General features: G+C 43.7%; 1 protein-coding gene across 4 annotated transcripts in view; it reads right to left on the reverse strand.

The window, feature by feature from the left end:
- The window catches only part of LAMA2 (laminin subunit alpha 2), a 588,677-nt gene that overhangs the window by 214,901 nt on the left and 350,543 nt on the right, over positions 1–23,233 (reverse strand). For 2 of the 4 annotated variants that reach the window (XM_074990590.1, XM_074990588.1), the window contains 4 exons: positions 18,000–18,086; positions 10,251–10,462; positions 6,393–6,499; positions 2,187–2,450 (listed from right to left, as the gene is read on the reverse strand). In XM_074990590.1, coding sequence (XP_074846691.1) covers positions 2,187–2,450; positions 6,393–6,499; positions 10,251–10,462; positions 18,000–18,086 — 670 coding nt within the window. The remainder of the gene's footprint in view (positions 1–2,186; positions 2,451–6,392; positions 6,500–10,250; positions 10,463–17,999; positions 18,087–23,233) is intronic. The other 2 variants (XM_074990592.1, XM_074990591.1) reach the window with 1 other exon arrangement.

Raw genomic sequence — 23,233 nt, forward strand, 5'->3', positions numbered from 1 at the left:
TGTAACGCTGAGTAGCTACCTGCACAGATCCATCTGTGCAGGCAGAAAATACAGAGAAAAGAAGATAAGCCTTTAATATATATCATCCTGGGCAATCTATGCTGAGCTTTTGGCCAATTGATGAAATTGCTGACACTGAATCAGCTAAAGAGAAGTTCTGTGGCAGCACAAAATTCTTTGTCTGAAGATGACGAATTCTGTTGTGCATTAGGTATATGTTTATTGTCAATGTAAGAGGGAAACCAAATGTTGCCTATGGTGATTTTGTCATTAAACTGCATGAGAGCTGTGGAGGTGGAGTATTTACGATCAACTGAGGTGCTTCTGAGAGAACGTTAAATTCCATCTCACTGTGTTATAACTTCATTTGGATTTGATGTTATGGTACAGCATTTAAGGGAAAATCTGAGTAGCTGTCTTGCTATATCTCAGTGAATGGAAAAACTGAAAAATTAGTTATAAAAGAATTAAGACTGTTAATATTAATTTATATTGACATTCAATTTTGCATAGGGCAAAGGACAAGACTTACTATTGCATAAACGAGATTTATATGCCTAGCTCCTGTGCTGGTCTAAATCACTGCGTGTTGGCTGAAGTCAGTGGAGTTACAGAGCCTGAGGATCTGATCCACGGAGGAAAACTTTATTCTCTGTTGTATGTTTCATGTTCCATTGACTTCAGTGAAATACCATGTGAGCACCTAAAGCCTGGTACTGAACTCTGATCCATAAAGGAGGAATCCTGGGATTCCATATTGCCTCAGGGAGCACCAAGATGGATCAGATAGCTGGCACAGAGCCTCTGGGCAGAAGTTAATGAAGAATCATGGAAAAAACTAATGAAGGATCATATATATAACAAGCAATTATCCATATTCTCATTTCCAAATTCTATAATGAAATGCTACCCTGATATGTACCTCAGCCTGATAAAATGTAACAGAGAGAAAGGAATACCCAAACTCATTTAATTAAATTACTAAGTTCAATTAAGTCTACAGTCCATCTCTAAGGAGTTCTTTCATTGGAGGAAGAAAGATAATTCAAACGAAGAAATAAGAATATGCAAAATCTCAGGACAGCTATTCAGATTCATGCAGTGAATAAGAAGAACCCAGCATGCAGCTCAGCTCTCAGTGAAAGATTTGATGTGATCTAACACATTCTGGTTATCAGGGTGAAAACAGTAAAATTGGCTCAGAGGCTAGATCTGCACGGTGTGAAGGAAGGAAAGCAGTATCACCAGCACATTGTATTCTACAGTGATGAGGTCTGCCGAGTGAAAGACATTCTGATAAATCATGCAGTCCTCCCAGATGACTCTTCCATAGAATCTATATCTATATTTGAATTTACTATTCTGATTTATAAGAATTACATTAAAGTGGGATCAGATTTCTCACTTGCAAGACCCTGGATAAAAACAAAGAAATGTGCTGACTTTTTCTGAATACACTATATTTTGTGCTTATGATGGATGTTTGCATGTGTAATGCCCAATACTATTTGCACGTGTGGTTTGGGCAACAAAAGTATTTCACAAATGCTTCCATTTAGGAATAGTGTTATTATAATTACATCAGCTTCAAAAAAGGCTGCTTTGACTAGACTGGAAAAATGACAGGATTATCCTGATTATTGTTTTCAGATTGAGAAACAGGTTCTTCCAACAAGGTGCATTTTAGCCAATAAAAGAAGTCCGCTCAGGTAGCTGGCACGTGAATTAGTGAAAACACAGGGTTTTCTATAGATGATGACTCATGACCCATACATATATTCTTCTCAGCAGGTTTGATCCTTCTCCTGAACAAAATTTTTTTGGTATTTGGAATCAGTAAAGATACAAGGTGAAATCCTGTACCTGTTAAAGTCAGTGGCAAAACTCCCATTGACTTCAATGGGCTCAGGAGCAATCTCATAATTTCTGTTTGTCGCTATTGATTATGTTGTCTCTAGACTTTATCTGATTTATTTATGGTTTTGCCTATATTGTGCTTTATCCTATATTTGACTTATGAAAATGTGCAAATATTTAAAAAGGTCAAACCTGTCCTATGGTATGTTACTAAACTTGAGACTTCTTGATAAAGTGTTAATTTAGCACAACACAGAAAGGGTGAAAAACCCGCCAACCACTATTTGGGAGTCCCCATGCACATGCATCACACAGGGTTTTCTGATTACCAAAGCAACAGGCCTGTAAGCACCCCGAGGGCACCCGCTGGCACCGGTGAAGCCCCATCTCTGAGAAGGGACTCGGATTTGCTGAGTGGCCCGTGGGTTTTCTTTCCGTTTATGCACCTGCCTGCTGAGCTCACAGTGTTTACCCACGAATCCCGATTTACAGATGCATCTCCCCGACATATCACAGCGTAATGAAATGGATCCTAAAGGACTGCAGCCACAAGGTATACAGATTTGCTTTTCTGGGGCCCAAACGTAGTGGGTCTTTAGGAATGAAAGGTAAAACAGAGTTAGTAAACAAAGGCAGAGACGTGAGAGGGAAAGAAAGATGTTGAGAAAAAAGTGTGGCATTAAACAAAGCTTAGCTTTGCCTCTACCAAATGATAGACATAAATATAAATTAGAATGCACAAAATGTTGACTTTGAAGATGGGAACTCACATGGTTAGCATTACTTATTCTATGTGCATATAGTACAGCAGAAGGCACTTTCTTCTCCCTGTTAAACCTGATATGCTCTAGTGATATCACAGATTGCACCTCCCCAATCAGTCCTCAAACCAGGGAATTTGCCACACAAGGGTAGGCCAATGCAAGCACCTCTGGTGCGGCTGTCTGTGGGGCTCCACTACAGCGGCAGCAGAGAGGTTGTCACTGGACTGAAATGTTCTTTCTTTTGCATGGGAGAGAGGGGCTTCAGGGAAGAGACAGGGCGGTTACAGAGGCCCATGGCCTGGGGCCAGGAGCACAGCACTGCAGGAATAGAGTCATAGGGTTGGAAGAGACCTCAGTAGGTCATCGAGTCCGATCACATGGCAGCAGAGTCAATCCCAAATAAATCATCCCAGCCAGGGCTTTGTCAAGATGGGACTTAAAGACTTCTAGGAAAGGAGATTATCCCTAGGTAATCCATTCCACAGCTTCACCACTCTCTCAGTGAACCAATTGTTTCCTAATATCCAGCCTAGACCTACCCCACTGCAACTTGAGACCATTGCTCCTTGTTGTGTCATTGGGCACCACTGAGAACAGCCACTCCCCATCATCCCTGGACCCCCCCTTCAGGTAGCTGAAGACTGCTATTAAATCCCCTGTTACTCAGGCCTGTCTGCAGGGGTGTGTGCAGCTTGGCCAAGGATTACCTGGGGCAAGGGATGGGCAGTGCGTCACCTCCCTGTGGCCTCCCTCCCCCTGCACTCACCATGCAGCTTTCTACTGCATCCTCTGGGCACACTGAGCTCTGCTTCTCCATGGGTAGCTGTAGGCCTCCCCGCCACTCACAGAGAAGTGGAGCTCAGCAAGCCAGGACACAGAGGCAGGGGGCCACATGGTGAGTGCTGTGGGGAGGCGATCCCCTCCACCGGCTATTGCCACCACTGCCTGCCCCTGCAGCCCAGGGTGGGGTGTTTGGGCTGGGGGAGTGTGTGTTCAGGCTGAGCAAGGGACTGTGTTTGGGCTGGGGGGAGATGGAGCCTTGAGCGGGGGGTTCAGTCTCAGCAGGTGTGGGGTGTGGTCTTTGGGACAAGTGGAGGTTGGGGAGATCTTTGAACCTAGGAGGGGTGAGGTAGAGCAGCTGTTTGGGTGGGGGGTGGGAACCAAAACAGGCTATGGCCGTGACCCTAATGCTTTTGCCTGTGAAAGCAGCCCAGCTCTAACCTGGGCTCAGCCCCAGTGGCTAAATAAGATAGCCCAGCCCCATGGTTGTCACATCTAAATACTCCTCTCACAGAGCTGGAAAGGACCTTGACAGGTCAACAAGTCCAGCCCCTGCACTCACAGCAGGACCTATCGCCACCCCCTGACAGTTTTGGTGTTTTTTTTCCCCTTTTAATTGATTTGTCCCAGGTCCCTAAATAGCCCTCTGAAGGACTGAGCTCACAACACCAGGGTTTAGCAGGCCAATGATCAAACTGCTGAGCTATCCCTCCCAACCCACACTGTACCATATCCACCACTCCCAGACCCCTACTTCCTGTACCCCTACACATCAGTGCCCTACCCTGGGCCCCTCATGATCCCTGATGCCTTGCTCTGCACCCCTCACATGCACCAACCATTACTCCTGAACCCTGACATCCCCAGCACCCTACCCTAACTTCTGCACCCCTACACATTGCAACCCTGCCCCGAGCCCCTCCTTCACACCAACCCTGATTCCTGCACCTCCACATCTGCAGCACTCAGCCATAACTTCTGCACCTCCTACGCACTCCAATCCCTTCTCTGAGCACCTCATATACCATCCCCCTGGACTCCGGCATCCCCACATCCCCAGCTCACTGCCCTGACCCTCCCACACTCCATCCCATAGTCTTTGAGTATTTCTAATTGACTCACAGATTTGTTTAGTATTTTAAAGCTGAGCTATGTGTGGATAATATGCATTTTGGTGTGTTCACTAGCTTGAGGATGATAATACAGGAACTCCAAGAGTAGTCTTCATTGTCTTTTTCTTTCATTTCATATTAAACAACCATTGCAAGCATTGCTCCTTGGTAATTATCCCTTATTTTAATATATTTTCTTCCCACCTATGGAATGTTTGCTGGGGAGAAGGGCGGGGCCCACTCAGGGGGAGTGGTCCACATTTACAAAAAAAGTGCACACACCCCCAGAAATTCCTGTGTTTGGCTCTGTCACTCTTCTTTTAGGTAGACTAAATAAGCCCAGATCCCTCAGCCTCCCAGCATAAGTCATGTGCTACAACCCTCAATCATTTTTGTTGCCCTCCACTGGACTCCCTGGCCATGTCTACACGTGCCCCAAACTTCGAAATGGCCATGCAAATGGCCATTTCGAAGTTTACTAATGAAGCGCTGAAATGCATATTCAGCGCTTCATTAGCATGCGGGCAGCAGCAGCGCTTCGAAATTGACGCGCCTTGCCGCCGCGCGGTGCGTCCAGACGGGGCTCCTTTTCGAAAGGAAGCCACCTACTTCGAAGTCCCCTTATTCCCATGAGCTCATGGGAATTTGCATGGCCATTTCGAAGTTTGGGGCACGTGTAGACGTAGCCCCTCTGGTGCATCCCTATCCTTTCTGTAATGGTGTGTGTGTGTGTGTGTACAGAACTGGATGCAATACTCCAGATGTGGCCTCAGCCATTCTGAATAAAAGGGAATAATCACTTCCCTACGCCGTGCACCACGCCCCCGGGCTCTGCTCCTGGCCTCCACTGCTGGCTGTGGGGCTATGCTTCTCTGCCACCCTGCCTTTTCCCCTGAGTGCCTCCCATCCTCACTTTCTCCCTTCACCCCAAGCTTGAGTGCTGTAAATGAGCTTCATGTGGCACTCCAGAAGCTCTGGGAGGGCAGGAGAGGAGTTGCCAAGTGCAGGACTAGGCTTTTCCCCATGCATGCTCCAGTCCAGGAGCTCCCACAAGGATGGTAGACCACAGATGTTGCCAGATGACAGAAGTCCAGACTATAGAGGTCCAACCTATTATGGGGATCCCTTGAACAGAACTTTTGACTAATGCTGAAAATAAAAGTGGGGGGGCATTTATTGAGGCCCTGACCTAGCAGGCTACTTAAACACATAGATAAATGTAGAAATAATCTCATTTACTCCATAGAATTTCTTATGTGTTCTAAATTAGGTGTTTTACTGGACATGGGCCAAAGCCAGGAGTTCTCACTCAGCAGTCTCTGGAGCTACAATAATCCACAGAGGATTTCCTAGTAGTCTGAAGAACAAAACACTTTCAACATGCAGGATCTGGGGACTGGGCTGTTAGGTGGCTCCATGACAGGTACCATCTTTTTCTATTTTTAACTAATGCACCAAGACAGCAGGCAGTTCTCCCATGAATATCTCCAAAAAGCCCAACATTCAATGAAGAGATGACAAGCACTTTGCTGTTTTGCAAATCAGCTAAGACCCTTTTGAACCAATAATTTTTCCCCTGGAGTCTCATATGTATTATGTTTTCCACACACATTAAGTATTTATAGTGTATATAATTTTAGGGGACTTGGAATAACAAGGTATACTAGTTCATTGCACAGAAAATGGCATATTCATTCCACATTGAGTTTGCTTCCAGAAAACTCCCAGAATACACACTGGTCTCTTGCTCTAGTAATAGCACCACTCAAATTTTACTTTTCTGTGCAGGGAGCAATCCATAATATTTTAAATGGAAAAGCAGTTAGTCACATCACACAGTGGAGAAGACATAAGTGAAATTCCAGTTCTGATTACTCACCTTACACTCATCACAGCGACGCCCCACGACATTGGGCTTGCACTCACATTGCCCTGTCTGAGAGTTGCAGAGCTCTGAGAGCGAGCCATTGGTGTTGCAGTGACATGCTACAGGGAAACAGACATGCCAGATGCGTCACAATGCACATTGTGAGGACATAAAATGCATAAGAACGCTTACATTCCAATTGTCTAACACAGTTTTTCAAAGTCAAGTATTTACAGTATTATTAGACTTATTTACTGGCAAGGCCCTGTAAGGTGCTGATCACCTTAGTTCTCACTGCAGTTAAATGAATACTCAGCGCATCATAACATTGCACTATTTTAGGAGCAGTGTACCTCTAACCTTGCTTTATAAAACTGTATGTACACCGAGAAATTTTGCTTCAAGATAAATTATATCATTTGCATATCAACAGATTACAAAAATAAAAGGAGAATATACTATTATAGCCAGGTTAATCTATAATCGAACATCTGAAACTTTTAGCCCCTACTCTATAGATTCGGGGGCGAGCCACCCACAGCATGGGTGCCACGAGTGGCACATAAGCTGATTTTCATCAGCACGTGAGACAGAAGCTCAGCCCCATCTCCCCTTCCCCCATGCTGCAGAGGCACAGAAATCTGCAGGTGCCACTCTGTTCCTGCAGGCGTACACCACAGTGAGCAGAGGTGCTGTGGGAAGGAGGGGATGTGCAAGCTTTCTGGCAGACGGACGGGCTGGGCAGGCCAGGCTGCAGATGGGGGTTGGTGCCAAGCTGCTGGGAGCACAGGGCTGGGCCCTTCAGTCCAAAGGAAGGGTGGAGGTAGAGCAGCTCCTCCTGCTGCAAGTGTCTTTCTTCCCTCACCATCTGCCTTCCTCTTCTTTGGGGAAGGAGATGGACCCTTCTGCCCCACCCCTCTCTGCCATCTGCTTCCCCTTTCCTGTGGATAGGGACTGAGCCCCTCTGATCGCCCCACCTCCAGCTCTGCCATCTGCCCCTCCTCCCCCAGGGACAGGGACTTAGACCCTCTCATCCCCACTATCTATTCTGGGCCAGGGATTTTTTAATCCATCTGCCTCTGCATCTGCCCACTGTCTGGGATGGGGGCTGAACCCTGTGGCTTTCCATTTCTGCCCTGTCTTGCTACCTCACCAATCACTGCCACCATCCTTTGGGCAGGTGGTTAATTCCAGCAAGGTGTTTGGCAGTCTTGCTTCCCCAGGGCAGCCCAGTTCTTCCCTCTGAACTTGCTATCCCCCGGCACATGCAGCCCCACTTCTGCATGCCAGGGCTCTCCCTCCTGCCACCAGCCACAGCTAAACAGTAAAGCTCTGCATCTTAATTTATTCATTAGCAAAGCTGTTGTAAGTAGGACTATTAATGACTTTAAAAAGATCACCAGCACTGGGCCCATACATAGAGGTCAAAAGTCAAATTTCAGCCCTCCGCCTCAGAAATGCTGCTGACCCCTGCATTACATGCTCCTGGAAGATTGAGGAATGAGGAGCAAAGCTTTGCTGAAACCCCCTGAATTTAAAGAGCAGACTGTCCACTGTACCAAACATTTGTATCAACAGGATGATGGCTGCATAGAGATGAAAATGTACATGGCGGAGGTATAGAGAGTAGCTTAATGTAATGCCTAAAGATGAAACTGGACATGATATGCTCCCATACCCCCATCTCAGAAACGGGCAATGTAACGTACCTGTTTCATTGGCTGGCTCCCATCTAAGCCATGCTCAGTCCTATTTCAGACTTTGAAACTGCTATGGAACTTCTCAAGGCAGTACACTTAGCAAGACTATTCTACCAACTCCTCACCTTGCTCCCTTTGATGATGCTTCTCTCAGGGCATGTCTATACTTACCCTGGTATGGGTGCCACAGCAATCAAATCCTGGGATGCGGTGTTGGGGTGGGGTGTCAATTTAGCAAGTCTAATGACAACTCACTAAACCAACTGCTGATCACTCTCTCATTGACTCCCGTACTCCAACGGAATGAGAAGCATAAGGGAAGCTGATGGAAGAAACTAAAACTCTTATACAGTCATGTGAGACAAACTGCAGGATCTCATCAACCCCCTCAGTGGAGACATCGTAGCAACTTGATCTATGTTATGTTGACTCCAGCTATGCTATTCACGTGCCTTAAGTTGACATTGCCCTTCAGTGTAGATCTTCCCTCAGCCAAACTCATCAAAGAATCTAAAACGGTCCCAGCAGGGAGAGCAGGCTGTATGATAAGGAGAAATGTGCCCACGTAGACACTTTTCACATTCCTATTGACCTGCATGGAAAGTGCCATTTGCTTCCCTTCTTCCCCAGATGAGGAGTTATAGTACACAGTCCTATATCTTTTACACTGTAAATTCCCTCTGTCTATAAGGTCTCTGCTCCAGTGTCTTTTATCACCTCTCAGTTTTCCGGAATGTCTGTTACTGGTCCGTTTTCTCAACACCCAGGCCATGTCTGCACAAGCCAAAAACTTCGAAATGGCCATGCGAATGGCCATTTCGAAGTTTACTAATGAAGCACTGAAATACATATTCAGCACCTCATTAGCATGCGGACAGCCGCGGCACTTCGAAATTGATGCGGCTCACCGCCACACGGCTCCTTTTTGAAAGGACCCCGGTTACTTCGAAGTCCCCTTATTCCCATCTGCTCATAGGAATAAAGGGACTTCATAGTAGGCAGGGTCCTTTCGAAAAGGAGCCCTGTTTGGACGAGCCGCGCGGCAGCGAGCTGCATCCATTTCGAAGTGCTGCGGCCGCCCGCATGCTAATGAGCCGCTGAATATGTATTTCAGCGCTTCATTAGTAAACTTCGAAATGGCCAATCGCATTTATTATATATATACACGCACACACACAAAAAATATTTTTAAGCACTCACAAAATTTACAGACACACATTTGTATATCCACACAATGGAAAAACCTGATAAACTGTCAATAATGAGGTTTTGAAATTCTTCAAGAAAGGCTCTCTAAATGCTAAGAACAAAACGTTTTACAATAATTAACTCTATCCCAATGGAGTATTGGTATTGTATACCAATTAGGGAGACTGCTAAATAAAGACACACGTTTTCAAATGAGGCCTCTACTTGGGGTACTTCCATAACTGGACGTCCAATTTTAAATACAAATTATTTGAAATTCGGGGGGGGCGGCTGTTCAAAATCCTAATTTAATTAGAGTTACAGCCCACTACCAAGGTTCTCAGACTTATCGATTGCTTTTTGAAATTGTAGCTCTAAATGACTTTTCCACTTGTAAGCTTCAAGTCAGTACCATAAAAATTACAAAACCTATTAGTGAGGACCCAAAGTTTCACATTCTAGTGCCTGGCTAAAGACACTGCAACCCCTGCAACAGACTGTAGTAAATAATCACGTTTCTCTTCTGATTCACTCTAATGTTACACCAATACAACTCAACTGGCCTCTGTGGCCTTCTGATTTTTACCAGTAAAGAGGAGAATCAAGCCCTAAACAAAGTACAATGTCAATCAGTAGGCCTGAAAAACACAGTCTTAATAGTAAACGACAATTGGGTTTACTCATTATCGCAGCTCTTAAAACACTATTTTAAAATGTAGCCCCTGCTGCACTACCAAACACACAGATTTAGCCATGTCACTCTTCAGATGTAGCAGGATGCTTTACAATAATTTGTACTTTACATATACACCCTGAAATCATTCCTTCCATATATATAGATAGAAATACAGAGCATCACTTTTACTTATGTAAATATACCTCACTCACGTCCATTCACTCTCCCACGCCCCCAGGTACTCAACAATTACATTGATACAGAGTATATCAGTTCTGTCAGGAGAAGCCAGAATTCAGGACTTACGTTGACAATTCTTTGGACCAAGAGCATTTCCAAAATATCCATCAACACACTTTTCACAGTATTGGCCTGTTATGCCACGTTTACATATCAGGCAAGCTCCAGATAAGCTGTCACAGCTGCCAGGGACAGAGAAGTCAAGGTTGTCATTACACTGGCAGGGCCGGCATGATCCTCCTGGTATTAGAGGTTGTCCAAAATAGCCGTCTGCACACCTAAGACAAGAGATACTATCAATCAGGGTACTTACATAATTCTGGTGGGAGAAATGTTTACAGTTTTGTTGTCTCCCTAATCCTTAAAGGTGGTTTGATTTTCTTTCAAGTTATTCTTTTTTTTCCCTTAAAAAACCCACCAGCATTGTAGATACAGAGCCAGCTGAAATCTTGTCATTTCTACTAGTAATTAGATTTTGGGGGTGGAGGCAATCTTGTCACTGGCAGCGAAGACAAGACTAAAGCATAGTAAGAAATCTGTCTATTGGCATTCTAGTGGAATTCAGGTCCATGCTGGAAAGCCTTTGTGCAGTACATTATGTGCAGTTACCTAAATAGTTCACTTTTCTCACTGACCAAGAAGGCTGACAATTCCTCCTTCTCGCCCCCTCCTCCCCAGCCATAAAATCTTGTTTGGAAAAACATGTTTATCTAATAATACAGAAGCAAATGTCTTTGTCTAAATAAGACAATAGATAAAAACACCAAATTTGCAACATGGAGAAATTTAATACTTACAAGCATGTCTGTCTGGCACACAGAGGTCATAGAGAGGAAATGCAATACAGTTCAGGAACTACTAAACTGTAGCTAAGTCAGATAAACTTCACATTGCACATTTCAAAATAGGTTTAATCTCACCTATTTTCCTACTTATCTACAAGCACCATGTAAAACATTAGTATATCTGAATCAACATCACAAGATGCTTTGAAAGTGTGTCTTTGCTGTTGCAGCCTGTTTTTTATTTATAATCCGGTCTGTCTTCTTTTCAATTGCATTTGCTCACACTTTACAGTAAGGCCAATTTATTGTTAAGGAAAAAGGAAAAGAAAGAATGTGAACTCCTGGTTCAGGCTAAGAATTAATGTTCATATCACTTTAGAAGAATTCAGCCTAACACAAAGGAAAGCCAAAATTCTACTAATTTCCAAGTTATTTAAGCTAGGATCTCCAACTAGTGGACTGTCCTCAGATCAGTTCAAAATCAACTCTAATTCTTTGACAGCATCAGCTCCACATGATCACATACCAGGCAGAACACCTGGGCCATGTCTACACGTGCCCCAAACTTCGAAACGGCCATGCAAATGGCCATTTCGAAGTTTACTAATGAAGCGCTGAAATGCATATTCAGCGCTTCATTAGCATGCGGGTGGCAGCCGCGCTTCGAAATTGACGCGCCTTGCTGCCGCGCGGCGCGTCCAGACGGGGCTCCTTTTCGAAAGGGCCCCGCCTACTTCCAAGTCCCCTTATTCCCATGAGCTCACGGGAATAAGGGGACTTCGAAGTAGGTGGCGTCCTTTCGAAAAGGAGCCCCGTCTGGACGCGCCGCGCGGCGGCAAGGCGCATCAATTTCGAAGAGCCGCTGCCGCCCGCATGCTAATGAAGCGCTGAATATGCATTTCAGTGCTTCATTAGTAAACTTCAAAATGGCCATTTGCATGGCCATTTCGAAGTTTGGGGCACGTGTAGACGTAGCCCTGATCAAGGATCTTGTGCATGATGCCTGAATAGATGCTTACATCTCTACTACACTTTCCCTCTCAGAACTACAGGGGCAACTTCACCTTTGTCCTTTCTTTGCACTCATACATCCCATCAATGCTTTTAAAGGGATACTAAGATCTTCGTTATGATCTTTGTTACTTTTCTTATGAAGTGGCTACTAGTCTTGATGCTAATAGAGCTCATCAAGTGCTGGATAATTGAGATTGGACAGGAGATTCTGACTGAATCTGAACAAATCCATCTGAAGCAGGATACAATTTAAATATAAGCATTCCTATCCCCCCAACTATCTAAAACTGAAAAACTATTACTTTATAATTTATGAATTAACAAATAGTCCCGTGGCATCTAAGAGCAGTGGTTCCCAACCGTTTCAGTGGGCACACCCACTTTTTTCAGCTGAATCGATTGCTCAGAAATGTCACATTTACTTACATTTACTATTGTTACAGTCTTACTGAAAGGTTTGCAGCACAGCAGTGCATACAACAAGCTAAACCTGGATCAAATGCATTACTGTGCCAAATCCACCACAGAAGACACCATTTTAGACCACAAGCACAGACATATTTGTGAAGCTACAGACTAGCGCAGCTATGCCTCTCAGTCTAGTTTATGTAAGCCTGACTCACACAAACAGTAAAATGGGGACTATCTGTACAGTACACCTCAGTGTGACTAAATGTTGCACAGCATACTCTAATATGTGTTCTGTCTTCTGCATGATCTTCCCCGATAATTGCTTTTGCACAACAGGAGAACAGGAGACAATCAGGGCTTGTAGGATAGTGCACAACACTCCTTTGGATTTATTTGACATTCATAACTTGTCATCAATTTAGACAGATATTTTGTCTTTCGTCACTGGGAAGAAAGAAATATTACTCTGCTGGATGTATGATATACTGACAACCATTAACAATTCATTTTTTCAACTTAATTCCTTTAAAATTACTTACAACATTTGGAGAGATTTCTTTTAACCAAACCCTAGGAGCTCTTATTAACATGGGTACCTAGTTAATACAGGATATGCTTTTCCCAAAGCAGAGGAACAACTGAACTTTCCATCCAAAACTTTATTATAATTATAAACAATGGAGTATCAGGAGCACCTCACCTATGCTTTTCTTAAAACTATTCACATGTGAATAGTAAATACCCTTGTTATTGTTGGAAGTATATATGATAAAACTGTAACTTCCAGTGTCGCTAATCCCGTTTTCTTTTCTCAGTCTGTATTCACTTTCCTCTTCTTCCAGTTAGCTGTTAGTTCTGTATCTGATAGTACTCACAGAAACTTCAAAGCAATTCACAGAAAAAATACTCCAGGGATTTGTGAGTACTATACTCCTAATTATATTACACTGCTATTAATAACAATAGACTTTGGTAGCTTCTTGCATTCTGATCAGTTCAGACTCTGACTATTAAAATTATTTAAACCACAACCTCAGCATTTCAAAGCTGTATTCTACCTGCATTCATATATTATATTAAACCCTGAATACATCTTAAAAGTAGGAGGAAACCAGGGTAGTGGTTCTCAACCAGGGGACGGGGCGTGCATGAGCAGGTTTCAGGGGGTCCTCCAAATTAGGCCAGTGTAAGACTCACTGAGGCCCAGGGCAGAAAGGTAGAGACCCACTACATAGGACTGAAGACTGGGCCACTGAGTTCTGTCATCCAGGGCTGAAGACGAAGACTGATCATTGTAACTTGGTCGGGAGTCCCTGTGCCATTGGGCCCCAGGCAATTACCCTGTTTGCTAATACCAGCCCTGGCTTCTGTATGAATAAAACCAGCTGTTGTGGAACAGGTGGACCATGGAGTTTTTAATAGCATGTTGGATGGCCTCAAAAGAAATAAAGGTTGAGAACTCCTGATCTAGGGTGCTTTTAGCATAGAACTTGGGGTTTCCACCCCACTGCTGCTACCACCAGTTGGAGGTGACACTAACCCTAATCTGCTTTCACAAATTCTAAATGTTCTCTCTCGAAGACATCTCCAGTTCATGTGTAAGCAGTTATGGGGAAGATTAACTTGGCTGTCTTTTGCCTCTCTCCCACACAAGTCAGGGGAGCTCCTGTTCTATGTCCTGCCCCCAGAGAAAGAAGTAAGTGAACTGTGACTCTTGGGCCATGTATTGGATTGAGATAAGTTATGGCTGGTTTGGTTCTCTCCTTCTCTCCCCTCTTAGGGCTGGAAGAGCTCTGGCCCCATGCCACACCCCTGAGGAAAAAGAAAATGGAAGTCTGGGGTCCTGTGCTAAATCTGGAAAAACACTAGAGGATCTTAGCTTTGGGCCAGGTGTACACGAGACTGAAAAGTCAATCTAACATATGCAATTCCAGCTATGCCAGTACGTAGCTGGAATCAACATACTCTAGATCAATTTTCCTGGACATCCACACAGTGGATTCTCCCATCGACTTCCTGTACTCCTTATGACGAGGAGTACCAGGGCTGACTGTAGAACCCTGATAGTTCGATTTAGCATGTTCCCACTAGGCATGCTAAATCGAACCCCAGAAGATCGACCCTGAAGGCATTGATCTTCCAGTAAGTGTAGACATACCCCTGCTGTCTTCCCCCACAGTCCCCACCGTCAGTTGGTCTGGCTGCTCCCAAGCATTCCCAGAGCTGTTCCTTCTGCTGCCACTCCCTTGGTAGTGATGTGATCCAGGCTTTTTAAATGTTCAGTGATATTGACAGGCTTCCCAAATTTGCCAGACCAGACCAGGTAAGAAAATTAACAGTGATTAAACTTTTGCAATTCTGTTCAATCTGAACAAAATTTCAAAGGACAAAGAAAAGGCCCTTTGGAAGCCTGAAAAGCTTTTCTCAGCTGAATACTGAAGCTCTTCTGCAAACAGTGTTGATGTTCCACAATAAAAGGTCCCAGAAATCCTTTATAATGGAAAGTACTGTGCATCCTAAATACTGGAGTCCTGACCAGATTCCCTACAAGAGGCAAAAAGCAGGTTTGTTGCCAGTTGTAGGAATGAGAGAAAGTGAGGCTGTTGTTTTGAGGGAGACTCATATATAAGGGAATTCATTGTAATTTGGGGCTGTTAACATAATACTTTCATATGACTCCAATCAGTTGTCAGATTGCAATTGCTAACGTAAAAAGGAATTTTATTTACAATCTTTGGCCAATTGCACATATATTTTACATTGCAAATACATACCCTCCTCTGCCTTCCAAATATTTGTTACAATCGATGGGCATGAGATGTTCTATACAACTTGCTACATTTAAAAAAAAACAAAACAAAACCATTTTTCAGAGTCCAACCTTGGCATCAGTTGACAGATTTTACTCCCCCCTAAAATACCACTTCTTGCTGATGGAAATTGCCAACGAACTTGCAGTGACACATCACCACCAAAGTGCTGCTTATGTGATTACTTCCATCAGCCATTTACTTTCCAGCCCCCTCATTGAATGGAGGAGGATGACCAAGGTGGACTGGAAACGACAGGCAGAAACAGCATTCAGCGGAGCAACCACAGTGCCGATGGGTGGGAACAGTCGAAAGCCTGCACACGCACTCTCGCCAGTGGTTGATGGTGGAGACTGGTGTGCAAGGCTGGTGGTCAGGCAAAGCTGCAGCATGTGGGGCCAGATGATCCCTCTGTTGGTCCATCAGTGCAGTGCAGTGCAGTCCCGTCTATGAGGCTCGTCTTGGCTAGCAGGCCTCCCTCACCCTCTGTGCCAGCAGAGGCTGCTTGCTGTGTTGGCTAGTGAATGTGGCCAGGCCATGTAAGGTTACATGTCACCTCCACTACCCACCCATCAGCCCCTTATATGCTCCCCGTTCTCACTGTCCTGTCCCTGCTGTGCCCCTGAATCACTGATGCACTTGCCTATGCCTCCCCAGCAGGGAGCATCCTGCTCCCAGCACTGTGTGGACAATTAGACCCTGGAAAGAGCATTCACTCACAACAGCACAGATGGCAGACTGTTTCCTCCACCTGCCTGCCTCTGGCTGGGTTGATAGCCATGGGAAGCTCAAGATTCTCTGGCCTAGTACGCTGGCACAAGGAAACTGGCACAGCACCAGACACAGGGAAACTTCTCCACCCCTCAAGTAAGCTCTGCAGTGGTGGGGAGGAAGTTATTTCTAGCCTGGTTTCGCTGCAACCCTGCATGCTACACAGAAGCCCCTGGGCAGTGTCTTAGCACCCTATTCACAAGCTGCCCCTGCCCTAGGTCCTGTCCCCAGGCAGTGTGCGGGTGCTCTGTCCAGTAGGCACCCTCTCCTGCTGAGATACTTCTCTGGCCAGTTCCCAGAAGCCACTGCAGTTAGGCTTTCTGGACTCTGGTGCACAAGGTCTCCTTAGGGATTAACTCTACCCTGCCTGAGCCGTAGCCAGGGGACAGGAGGTGGCTGAGTTATGTCAGTGGCCAGCAGCTGCCTGAAAGTGTTAGTTGCCTTTCTGTGGGCAGAAAGGGACAAGCTGCTTCCAGCCACAAGGGGAAAGGGGAAGAAGGAAGAGATGATCTCTGCAAAGACATGGGCTGAGTCATACCCTACCCCCGCCACTCCCTCTGCCTGTGGCAGGAAGTAGCTCCTGTCCCTTCCCTCCAGCACCCTCCTGCTGATGGTGGTCATATTCTGCTGTGAACCTCAGAGAAACCTGGGGAGGAGAACTTGTGACCCTGAATGCCCCTCACATGTTGCCTCAAGATACAATGCCAAGCACCAGGAGAGATGAGTCCATCCCAGGGGGCCAGCCAGGCATGGAGGGTGGAGAAAACTGGGAAGCGAGGGTTGGGTCAAGTTGGCCAGCCACCACCATCCTTGTGTGACAGAGTTGTACGGGAGTAGGTGTGTGTGTTTCACCTCCCTCTATGCAAACCTTAGAGATAGGAAGGTAAATAATAAAGATTCCAGCTACTCAATATTTCTTTTTGACAGCAACTCAGTCAACTTGATGTTAACTTGAACATTTACTGCATAGTTCTCATCGGCTGTCATTGAACTTGGTTGAATATGAATAATTTTATCAAGTATCCCATATTCAGCATAGGAAAATGTGGTCACCCTTTTTAAATTCAGCCCTTCCATTACTACACAGAAGTGGGGTGGGAGGACAGAGGAATGTCACCAGCCTTTAAGCTCTCAGTACCAACAATTCATGGAGTGAAGTTGGACTAAGACCAAGTATACATGAATACATCAGACTGCCAGAAGCTTGGACTAGATGACAGGGCATGGATCACTTGATAAATTGACCTGTTCTGATCATTCTGTTTGACAGGATACTGGACTAGACGGACCATGGGTCTGACCTGCGTGACCATTTTCATGTGCTTACATGCAAAAAAAAATTTTTTTTTACTTTATATGGGTTAAAATGGAATATTCTCAAGCAGAAGAAAAGTCTCTGAATTATTTATTGGGCATTGCTGTATATATGTCACACATATTTTTCTGTCTCTATTCAAAACTCAGTAGCATCACTTGCTAAGTAAGGCACTGCAGTAGAAATGTAGAAGCAACAAAGATGTTAAATATTGGTTTAAAAATAATTAACACAACAAATAGATCTTATTAGAAAAGTTGCACTTTTTTCAAAAAGAAGCAACAGTAATGTACTGAATAATTGATTCACCATGCTCTAAGCCTTTGACTTACATTTTAAAGACACAAAAATAATTATGAAAGCTCAGAAGAGGTACCAAATATCCAGAAAGGAAATACTTAAAACTCTGATTGCTTTTCTGACAAATACCTTTTTGAAGTTGTAGTAAGTGTTTAATTCTAAAATAATAAATAAGCCCTTTTGTGAGCAGGATTTACAGTGCAACATAAAAATTAATACAAGAAAACATAAACTACATTAGTGAATATATTCTGTAACAGTATGAACAGGAACCTCATTGGTGAGTTCATTGTAAGTCTGGGGGGATGGGGAAGAACAAACAGGTATGATAATCCTGTGTGAGGTGCACTCTTGCTTTAGACTTTAAAGGGAGAAATAGCATAAAGAGAACTACATGGCACCTACTTACCTCTCACATTGTGGTCCTGCATAGCCAGGAGGGCATTCATCGCATATTAATCCATGACTCCGGTCTAAATGGCATGTTGGGCTAAAGCTATGTTGTTGATGTTGAGCAAAAACAGGGACAAGGAGGAGACATAAAAAAACAATCATTAATGTTTCAGTTCCCTTCCCTCTCCGGAAAGCATTACTTTGAGAACAGAGCACAGGGAAAGTCCTTCTGATCCAGCACATGGAGTTTAGGAATGGCTCCAGCCAGCAGAAGTTGGAATGACTCCGCTATTTCTACCGACACTGGATATAGCACAGCTGATGGCACCATCCCAATGTGATGTTATTATGGGACTTTATTCTTTCACTGAGTCAGTCCACCATTAAAAAACAGGAATGCACAGCTGCTTGTCTGTGCCCCCAAGGGCCTGGCAAAACATGAAACCTCGGGCTACACTCTCCAGCTAAGTCTCTCTGGAACTGAAGGGCAATTACTTGGAAAGTTCAGTCAACTCAGTTTAGGTAGAGTGAGAAAGAAATCTAATGCAAGTAAAAGGGAATGGGGGTGGGTAAAGGGAAATATCTGATATAACTTCCAAGACAATTCTGATATAACTTCCAAGACAATTCAAGATAAAAAATTCTGCCTGAGCCTTATCTGAGCAAATCCAGTGGCAATAGCTGAATCAACAAGCCATCCAGTCACACTGGAATTTCAAAATAGATTGCAGTCTGCAGAGCTTTACTCCTTCACATATATTTTTAGCTGTGGTTTTATATGACAGAGCTATCAGTCAGGTTTTGGCAATGCAGTTATTTGCATGCTTGTAGTCCTCCTATGTCCGTATTTTAACCTGGCCACATTTCCCTGTCTTGTAACATTTTGTATTCTACAGTTTTCTCCCTGTTATATGACTGACACACCATAATGAGGTAATCTGCTGGCACACAGAAAGATATCAACAGTTTAGAACAACAGGAGACCCATCACTCTACCACTTTAAAGCAATCTGCCCTCAGTTATTCTTTCTTCTGTTTCAATTATAGATTAATTTAATTCTATTTATAACCACTCTGGCTGCCACAAGAAACACCAGTGGTCCAGCAGCCTTAGGACAAAACTCTGTGAAAAGAATGACTGCAGCGGGGTTAGTAAACGTGAACAATGGTTTGTAATTTTCTCTTCTTTCCCCTGGGGCTATTGTTTACACTATTATGAGCCAAACTCTGAATGTGATCTAGACACCTGTGAGGAGCCAAAAAACTGCATTCTAATGAATTCACTGCAATAGAAATTGACATTTCGGAATTGCAATGCCTTCTATTATCTATGTGATGTAACTTTACAGTAATGTAAAATTGGCCCATGTCACATAGTTCAGCAGCTGTCTGGTTACAATTTATTAATACACATTAACACAGAAGTAATAATAAAATTAGTAGTATGAATACAATATTCCACGCTTTTAATGGTCATCAGAAAAATCTGCGTCAGATCTACTGTTTTCAAGTTTTCCGTACGTGAACCAAGCGAGACAAGTTTGCAGACCGAGTATCACCATTTCCAATTTCTATACTACGAAAGGAATATACGATAGTGTGGTGTGATATAAAGGGTATTTGCTGTCTTAGTATGGAAAACCTCATTATTCAGAGGTGGTGAAGTCACAAACAGTTTATATGTCAACCAAAGTCAGGGCCAAGAAAATTTATTCCTTTTTATGACAGCACCATGAGCTCATTGAGGACTTATGTCCCACTGGGCTGGGTGCTGTACAAAAGTGTAGAAAGGGAAAATCCCTGTCCCATGGGTGACATACACCTTACAAAAATATTCTTTGGAAATATTCTAGTTGCACACATTTTATTTGTACTATTTTGTTCTCACCGTCAACAAAATTACCTACCATTTTAAAATCCTGATAATGACCCAGGTTTCCCAATATGTACATTGTCATGTTGTGATCTACCAGGACTAAAAGTACTATGTGCAGTTATGAATCTCTTATTTCACAGCGGTTCAGAAGTCTTTTTAGTCTTCATAGCCAACAATGTATTGGAACGTTACTTGTCACTGGTCCAGGCCAGGATTCTGCTTATCCTAGCCCTCCCTTAAATTCGGAAACAGATCTGAGATGAACGAATTGAACAGTTTTTTGGCAGGCGACTTTTTAAAAAATGAAGTTATATGAACCTCTTTAAATGTTTTACATGTTAAATTTTTAACAGTGATGAATCAGTGGAAAAAACTTAGGAGAGGCAGTCAAATGAGCATGATATGTGCCATTTACAATATAGTTATCAACTGCTCATTAAAAGATATAAATACAGATGCACTGACATCTGTATACGGAAAAACACCTGTCCAAGAGTTAGAGCAGTAGCATAGGACTTGGGAAACTTGAGTTAAACTCCCTGCTCAAGCATACACTCCATATGAGATCTTGGGTGCACTGCTTACCCTCTCAGTGCCCTGGCACCCCATCTGTAAAACGGGCACTTATGCAGTACAGGTTGTGATTCCCTGGTCCAGTACCCTCAGGAATTTAACAGACCAGGGAAGTCAATGCCAGGCCCTCTGCTGCTGGTGGTTCCAGGGCTTCATTCTGGTGGCAGCAGAGGAGCTGGCACTGATTGAGTGCAAATGAGGCAGTGGGCTTGGGAGGAAGAGGCAGGTTGGCTGCAGAGCTCCACAGCTGGGGGTTTAGGAGCAGAGACTAGTGGGAACGCACTAAGCCACAGAGTAGCTGAGATGTACTTCTTCCCCTGCTGTGGGTCTTGGCAGCCACTCACCATCTTCCTCTGGGTGTATCCCATCCCCATTTCTCCACCTCTCTCACCACAGATGAGCTATTTGCAGCACTCTAGAAGCTCTAGAAGGACAGGGAAGGAGATGCTGAATTCATGGCCCAGTTTATCCCAGTGAGTGTTCCAACCCAGGACCACCTATGGTGATACTGTACCACAGATGTTACTGGATGACAGAAGTTTGGACTATAGATGTCCATCCTGTACTGTGAGGGCAAATAAAGAGGGTAAGGCGCTCAGATACTATGGTGATGGGGGGAGGCTGAGCATATAAGTATCATGGATGGAGAAATATCACTTTTATTCCTTGAATATCACCAAAACCAATTTGCCCTCAAATCTGCTCAGAAATTCCTTGTCTTCACATTACTGAGATATACCAGACACATTTTACTCAGATTTAGAGTGTGAGGTGGGAATGTCCAATTAATCATGTAATTTGATGAGTTGGATATTCCTTTGTATGTATATAATACACACACTGGCCACTTCCTAGGTTCTTGAAAACTTAACAATGTGATGCAGAAAAGTGGATTAAATTATATTTTACAGAGTTACAGAAACCATGTGTTAACTGTATGCTAAGGGAGACAATGTGGGTGAGGTAATATCTTTTATTGGCCCAGCTTTTATGGTGAGAGAGACAAGCTTTTGAGCCACACAAGAGCTCTTCTTCAGGTCTAAGAAACATACTCAGAATGTTGAAGAGCTCTATATAAGCTCAAAAGCTTGTCCCTCTTACCAGCCAAAACCGACTCACCTTACCCACCTTGTCTCTAATCATAGATTCATAGAATCATAGAACACTAGAACTGAAAGGAACCTGAAGAGGTCATCAAGTTCAGTTCCCTGCCCTCTTGGGAAGACCAAACACCATCTAAACCATCCCCCATTGGTGTCTATCTAACCTGCTCTTAAATATTTCCAGTGATGGAGATTCCACAACCTCCCTAGATAATTTATTCCAGTGTTTAACCACCCTGACAGTTAGGAAGTGTTTCCTAATGTTTAATCTAAACCTCCCTTGCTGCAGTTTTGCTGCAGGAGAACAATTTTTCTCTCTCTTCCGTGTAACCTTCTTTGAGGTACTTGAAAACTGCAATCATATCACCTCTAAATCTTCTCTTTTCTAAAGTAAACAAGCCCAGTTCTTTCAGTCTTCCCTCATAGCTCTCATTCTCTAGACCTTTAATCATTCTTGTTGCTCTTCTCTGGACCGTCCACACTGCTCCAATTTCTCCACATCTTTCTTGAAAGGTGATACCCAGAACTGGACACAACATTCCAACTGAGGCCTAATGAGTGCTGAGTAGAATGGAAGAATGACTTCTCATGTCTTGCTTACAACATTCCTGTTACTGCATCCCAGAATCCTGTTTGCTTTTTTTTGCAACAGCACCACACTGTTGACTCATATTTAGCTTGTGGTCCACTATGACCCCTAAATCCCTTTCCACAGTACTCCTTCCCAGATAGCTGCTTCCCATTCTATACCTATGAAGCTGATTGTGTCTTCCTAAGTGGAGTACTTTGCATTTGTCTTTATTAAACTTCATCCTGTTTACCTCAGACCATCTCTCCAGTATGTCCAGATCATTTTGAATGATGAGCCTATCCTTCAAAGCAGTTGCAACCCCTCCCTGCTTGGTATCCTCTGCAAACTTACTAAGTGTACTCTCTATGCTAATATCTAAATCCTTGATGAAGGTATTGAACAGAAGCGGTCCCAAAACAGATCCCTGCAGAACCCCACTTCTTATGCCCTTCCAGCGTGACTGCAAAATATTAATTTTGTCTCAGAGAATGGTTATCCAGCAGTTATGCACCCACCTTATAGTGGCCCCATCTAAGTTACATTTGCTTAGTTTATGGATAAGAAGATCATGAGAGACCCTGTCAAATGCCTTACTAAAGTCTAGGTATATTGCATACACCACCTCTCCCTTATCCACAAAACTTGTTATCCTGTCAAAAAAAGCTATCAGCTTGGTCTGGCATGATTTGTTCTTTACAAGTCCATGCTGGCTGTTATCTATCACCTTATTTTCTTCCAGATGTTTGCAGATGAATTCCTTAATTACTATCTTTCCATTATCTTAATTATTATATTTCCATTGTCTAATCCATTATCTTTCCCAGCACAGAAGTTAAACTGATTGGTCTGTAGTTTCCTGGGTTGTTCTTTTTTCCCTTTTTATAGATGGGCACAATGTTTGCCCTTTTCTAGTCTTCTGGAATCTCTCCCAACTTCCATGGCTTTTCAAAGATGAAAGCTAAAGGCTCAGAAATCTCCTCTATCAGCTCCTTAAGTATTCTAGGATGCATTTCATCAGGCCCTGGTGACTTGAAGACCTCTAATTTTTCTAACTAATTTTTAACTTGTTCTTTATGTATTTTATCCCCTAAACCTACCCCGTTCCCACTAGCATGCATTAGGTTAGG

The sequence above is a fragment of the Carettochelys insculpta genome, chromosome 3, assembly GCF_033958435.1.
Source record: "Carettochelys insculpta isolate YL-2023 chromosome 3, ASM3395843v1, whole genome shotgun sequence".
In the NCBI taxonomy this organism is placed as follows: Eukaryota; Metazoa; Chordata; order Testudines; family Carettochelyidae; genus Carettochelys; species Carettochelys insculpta.